Source organism: Cyprinodon variegatus, unplaced genomic scaffold (assembly GCF_000732505.1).
Source record: "Cyprinodon variegatus isolate N-32 unplaced genomic scaffold, C_variegatus-1.0 Scaffold260, whole genome shotgun sequence".
NCBI lineage: Eukaryota > Metazoa > Chordata > Actinopteri > Cyprinodontiformes > Cyprinodontidae > Cyprinodon > Cyprinodon variegatus.
In genome coordinates this window covers 763,539-769,480 of record NW_015150713.1, presented here as the reverse complement: position 1 = coordinate 769,480, position 5,942 = coordinate 763,539, and the positions used below count along the sequence as shown (strand labels likewise).

At 36.4% G+C, this 5,942-nt stretch overlaps 2 protein-coding genes across 2 annotated transcripts in view; both read left to right on the top strand.

Moving 5' to 3' along the window:
• acaa2 (acetyl-CoA acyltransferase 2) overlaps positions 1 to 1,589 on the top strand; it is a 7,206-nt gene extending 5,617 nt beyond the window's left edge. The window contains 3 exon segments of the mRNA XM_015382557.1: positions 1 to 19; positions 933 to 1,087; positions 1,158 to 1,589. The exon segment at positions 1 to 19 is cut by the window's left edge and continues 10 nt beyond it. Coding sequence (XP_015238043.1) covers positions 1 to 19; positions 933 to 1,087; positions 1,158 to 1,239 — 256 coding nt within the window. The 3' untranslated portion in view covers positions 1,240 to 1,589.
• A 2,479-nt stretch (positions 1,590 to 4,068) lies between these two features.
• rpl6 (ribosomal protein L6) overlaps positions 4,069 to 5,942 on the top strand; it is a 3,819-nt gene continuing 1,945 nt past the window's right edge. Inside the window, exons 1-3 of the mRNA XM_015382550.1 lie at positions 4,069 to 4,254; positions 4,357 to 4,455; positions 5,778 to 5,921. Of these exons, the coding sequence (XP_015238036.1) occupies positions 4,105 to 4,254; positions 4,357 to 4,455; positions 5,778 to 5,921 (393 nt within the window). The 5' untranslated portion in view covers positions 4,069 to 4,104. The remainder of the gene's footprint in view (positions 4,255 to 4,356; positions 4,456 to 5,777; positions 5,922 to 5,942) is intronic.

Sequence of the window (5,942 nt, the reverse complement as noted above, 5' to 3'; positions counted from 1 at the left end):
AGACATGGATCTGGTTGAGGTTTGTTACAAAGAAAAATTAGATTTTTCACTTTCCTGTATGTTTATACACACAATGATTGCTCTGTGAATTTAGGATGTAAGGATTAATAATAATACAGCATCTAAAAACAACCCCATTGGACCAAATTTTTCCCTTAATCTCTCTTTTAAAGCCCATGGGAAACTTATTAGAGTGAATGGCATCATGAACTCTGAAATACTGAGCCATATTTGTAAAAATCTGTGGGCCTCTAACAGAAAGCTAAACATAAGTTGTCATTGGGGGCAAAACATTTCCTTCAGCAGATAGAAAATCAAGTTGCTTTAATGGCAGCCCATGTTCAGATCTAAATCCTGGAGAAAACCTGAAGAGAAGAGAATAGGACAGAGGCTGTTTAGGAATAGAAAAGGTCAAAGATTCATCTTAAAGCATGCTTCAGACATGTGAACCTTTATTAGAGAAGACTAAAGGCTGTTTTATGCTCAGAAACCAGGTCGTCTGCTTGTGTGTCGCAGTTAACTGATAGACTTAGAAGCGCAGACAGTTTCCAGACATGTTCCTCATGTCCCTCCGTTGTCGCACAAACTTTCTCCCAGTTCCTCACCACCTCGGCCGTATCTAGACCAACAGCTAGTTCATGTTTATCCCTCCTGTGTTGTGGCGTGGAATATCATAGAGGTTAAATCCTGGTTCAAAAAAGAGTTATAATAAGTATTAATAATAGGGATAATGATAAAAAGTTTTTCCAGTTAAAGTGTGAATTTACTTATCCATATTTGAGTATATTTTTTACCCAAACTGAATAACTGTTTCTGAACATGCATGGATCAGATATCCATCTGATTTAAGATCTGATATGAGGATTAATACTGCCTTTCATGTTTAGTACATTAGCTTTTGGCAATGTGTCTGTGTCTGTCTCTCTCCACAGGTGAATGAAGCTTTTGCTCCTCAGTATTTGTCTGTGGCCAAGGCTCTTGGACTGGATCCAGAAAAATCAAACGTCAACGGCGGAGCTATTGCCATCGGACATCCTCTCGGTGCCTCTGGAGCGCGCATCACCACTCACCTGGTGCACGAACTCAGGTACACTATTAATTAACTAAACGTCTACGCCCTAAGATTCTCTTTTCATGACAACAATTGTTTCAAACAGGCGAAGAGGAGGAAAGTATGCTGTGGGCTCTGCTTGTATCGGTGGAGGTCAGGGCATTGCCATCATCCTGGAAAAGTGCTAAAGGAGGAAGAGGAGGAATTCCTGTGAAATCGAATCCAAACACAAAGACTGTTCACCATCATGAGATAAAATACACACTCAGAGAAAATGTTCTCAGATGTTTAATAATGAATAGCATCCTAGTTCAGGACAAATATGCATAACTAATGCAACATTTATCTGATTCTCCACAAGTTGATTTCTGCAACATTTTTAAGCCTAATGCCTTTTAAGCGAGAATTAAATAAATAAATGACTGTGACTACGCATCTGTGCTCAATGCACAGAGGTTTGGGAGCCTTTATGTGCCTAAAGTATATGTTTAGCTTGTTAACATGTAGTTTGGTAATACAATAAAGGATTTGCCTTCAATTGCTCTTCATCACTTTCATCTCATGGTTTGGTGTTCTAACAGAGGAATGAACTTTATTTAAAAAATAAATGTTTATACTTCTTTGTCAAAGGATCTAAAAAAAAGTATTAATTCAATTCAGTTTTAATTCAGTTTATTTATATAGCATCAATTCACAACACATGTCATCTTAAGGCCCTTTATGGAGACAATACAGTCAAATCTTTCAGACGGAGGTGTTTTTAACATGTTTGAGAAAGAGGGGAAAAAAATGTCTTTAATGACTTTAATGTGAACAATGTCAGATCCTCTGAGTAACAGGGAATGTGTGTCCTACATCTATATCTTGTTTCCTGATTACTAACCACATATCCGCGAAAGTCTAAATAACTAAAAACAAGACCTGAAGCCCTACAATTCTCTCTTTAACGCTTATGGCGTTTGTGAGTCAACAAGAAGAGGACCCAGCATACCTGGCTCTAATGACTTATTAAGAAATGAAATAAAATAAAAAAATAAAAAATATATTTAAGAGTGGCACTGAAAATCATCCGTTACATTTGTAATTTTGAGGAAGAAATTTAAAAGAACTGGGAGCCAAGTTGAAAAAAAGTAATAACCACCTACCCTACACATGAACCTATATGATAACATTTTGTCAGTGACCATCTGCTTTAATGTCTTCCAGTCTGGATTCTTTGCTCACCACAGTACAGAGACTGCTTTTTTCAAGGTCTTCAATGACTTAATGCAGACTGTTGAAAAACCACTATTCTGGTATTGGACCATTTCCATGACTGCTCTGGTCCCTGACATACTGAAAACCAGTTAAATCAATCACAGTTGCTCCTCAGATGTAACCAGCTTCCTAATATGTCATTTTGAAGACCAAGTGTGGCAGTCTAACCAATGACAGAAGTGGTTTCCAGTGTGCTCTGGGACCAGAAGGGTCACAGAGAAGGTCAATGGTAAGGCAAAAAAAAAAAAAAAATGCAATTTAAAAAAGGAAAAGGGAATGGAATAAGGAATTACTTTTTTTAAAGTGTGATTAGGAAAGGTATGTATAATCAGATGTAGGAATCAGGTTTTTCAATTTAGATATAGGAGTTGAAAATACATTTTCAGATTCCAGTATTTAATAACGGATTAATTAATAAAATTCCTCTAATAATTCAATTTAAAATGCACAATTAGAAAATGCTTTTCAAATCTGGTAACAAATTACTAATCTGGAACTAATTCCAAGAAAACTGCAAAAGTGAAGTTAAGTGAGATTAAAAACCTCTTTGCTTTGACAGTGCTATCTAAACAATATTAGTTATACTGGTAGACCAACTTGCATTTAATTTTGTTTTCAGCTATCTCAAAACTAATGACTAAGAGCTTATAATCTAAATGATTAATTTTCAATCTTCTTGGTTATCAGTTTTAATTAATCATTTAACTTCTTTCATGGAATTGCAATGTACATTTCCTTTTGTGCTTCTTTTCTTATGTACAGCACTAATGTGCTAGATAAAAACCTTTTCTTATTGCAACTTTTAATTTTGGAGGGATGACAGAGATAGTAATATTTATTAGAGCTAGATTTGATTTAAAAAAAAAGTTAGTCTTTGGCGTTTTCACTCTGAAAACAGGAGTTTAGTTAAAGTTTATTGTAAGCATTATGTCCATAAATGTAATGTGTAAAAATACCGTATATACATTGAATTGCATTTGGTATACAAACCTTATTTTCTCTAAGGACTACAAGGACCATCACGTCTGTGAAGAACGACGTTGACGTAATCACGCAGCGTCCTTATAAACGTCACATCCCCGGATGTCGATCTTTTTTTCATAGCTAAGGTAAGACACCCTAGCCTTCGTGTTACTGTTGGACAAAAATCTGTTGTCATCGGTCTTAAAGAATAAAAACTATAACTTCGTAATAACATGCATCGAAACTCTGTACTAATATGGTTTGACCCGGACCATTATTTCCTTGATTTATGAATTAGGGTTCCGTAAATAGGAACGTTTTATATACCGACCCTGCTAGGCCGCCGGCTAGCCTGAATCTAGTCTTAAACGTAAGCGACGTTATTGTAATAAACATGTATCCCTCCTTTACCTTTTAAATTTCATATCTAGTGAGTTGTTATTTGGGGTTGTCTTTATTCATAAGACAAATCCACATAGAAATAGCGTATGAGGCAGACGTATTGCTAACCTGTAGTCATGCTACATGTCATGCTGCTGTTTGCATTGTCGCCTCCGTTAATAAACAAATCTGTATCTTTAAGGGTTTTTTCCTGTATCTTTGTTTGGAGGGAGTTTAAGTTTGAGTTATAATGGTGTGCCATATATAACTAGGAATTGTATTCAAATTTGAAAGCAGTAGGAAAATATACTAGCCTCATGGCTCCATAAATGCATAAACTCTCTTGCTAATGCATTGACTGTCCTGTTGAATTTACTTTAAGATGTACCAGTCAGATCACTTTCATAAATTGATTTGAATAAATCCCTTTTTTTTTTTTTTGCTTACGTCAGATGGCAGAGGGAGACAAGAAGAAGTCTGCCAAGAAGAAGCACGGGAGCCGGAACCCGGCTCTGGCCCGGGGGATCGGCCGTTACTCCCGTTCTGCTATGTACGCCCGCCGGGCAATGTACAAGAGGAAGACTAAGACCACCGAGACCAAGGTGAGGCCAGGTGCACCACAGCCCATGTTAATGTTAAAATGTTCTGAATGCAGCTCATTTGATTTAGTTCGATTTCTTAATCCTGATGTGTTCTTATTTTAGATTGAGAAAAAGATCAAAACAAAACCCAAGGCCACAGTTGTTAAGACTGTTGGAGGAGACAAGAATGGAGGCACCCGTGTTGTTAAGCTGCGCAAGATGGTGAGTTATAGAATAAATCTTTTTTTTTTTTCAGCTGCATGGGATGGATATATGGTCAAAATGATTTTTTTTTTATATATATATTTGTAAGGTCAACACTAATCATTTTGACACCTGTCTAACCCATCACAAATATTAAAATTTTAAATACAGTGCATATAGAGAAGGTATTATTTGGAGATGAGTGCACCATATGTGATCTCAAGCCATGGCTGGTAAATACATTAATACTTCGAAGAATGCATTTGGGTGTTGGTCCAACTTATGCAACGGAATAAACGCAAATATCAGCCAAAAATTTATTTTGTCTGCCTCTAAACCTTAGGAAGGGCCTAGTATCAACTCATAGCACATTAGAGTATGAACATATTTGAAATTGAATCCAGTTTAAATCCTTCCTATTATGTTTGACTGGATTTGTTCTTTTCATGATTGCATGTTTTCTAAGCTATTAGCTTGTATTTGGCTTTATCAGAATACAACCTGTGACCAGCTGGTTATTAGTAGCTTGATACTATTTGCTAGTAGCTATTGTGCTTGTGGGAAATACTCATTTAGTTTCAACCTCTTATTGGTAATATTATAAAACTACAAAATTATATTTTCTTGTTGGGACAAATGTCAGTTCTTTTAGGCAGCCACCAAACTCATCATTAATGTGCAAGAAGGATGCCACTTGCACCAATAGTAGTTAAATCTTCTGCTTTGACTGTTAAGTCATTCAGGTGTTCTTGTGTTAGTGGTAAATATGCACTGTTCAGTCTAACATGGTGTCTTTTGACATGGTTATGGATGCAAAGGCACCATTGAGAATGGATGAATTGAATTTTAATTCAATTCCAGGTCCAAGGATGATGAAAGCTCTCTTGCACTAAATCTAGCTTCTGATTTATTAAACTCTAAAAAAGGTTTTTCTTTTAGCTGTTTTGATACAGTTACTACTTAAAAAACTACCATGCTAATGTTTGCCATAATAAATGTGATCCGCAACAAGATATGTTCTAAAAATAAATGTATTTCAGTGTTTTTAGGAATTAACATACTGATTTTACTTAACAGAGAACTCGATCGATTTTTAATAACCTCGTATAATATTTTTATAAAGGAAAATTTTGCTTCCAATTGGAGGTTGGGACCAATAAGAGTGTGTGGGTTTAAAATGGGTATTACTAATATACTAGGTGCAGACCTGACCCAACCTGAAGGAGTTAAGCCCTTCTGTTACAAACCTTAGTAAATCAGTATTGCATTGTTTGCATTTTGGTATTAGAAATGTTTTAAAGCACCTTAACCAGACAAATGAATACCTTCTGTTTCTGTAGCCCCGCTACTATCCTACAGAGGATGTACCTCGCAAACTGAAGAGCCATGGGAAGAAGCCCTTCAGCCAGCACAAGAGGAAGCTGCGGGCCTCCATCACACCTGGAACGGTCCTCATCCTGCTTACTGGTCGCCACCGTGGAAAGGTGAATGCTTGACTAAAAAAA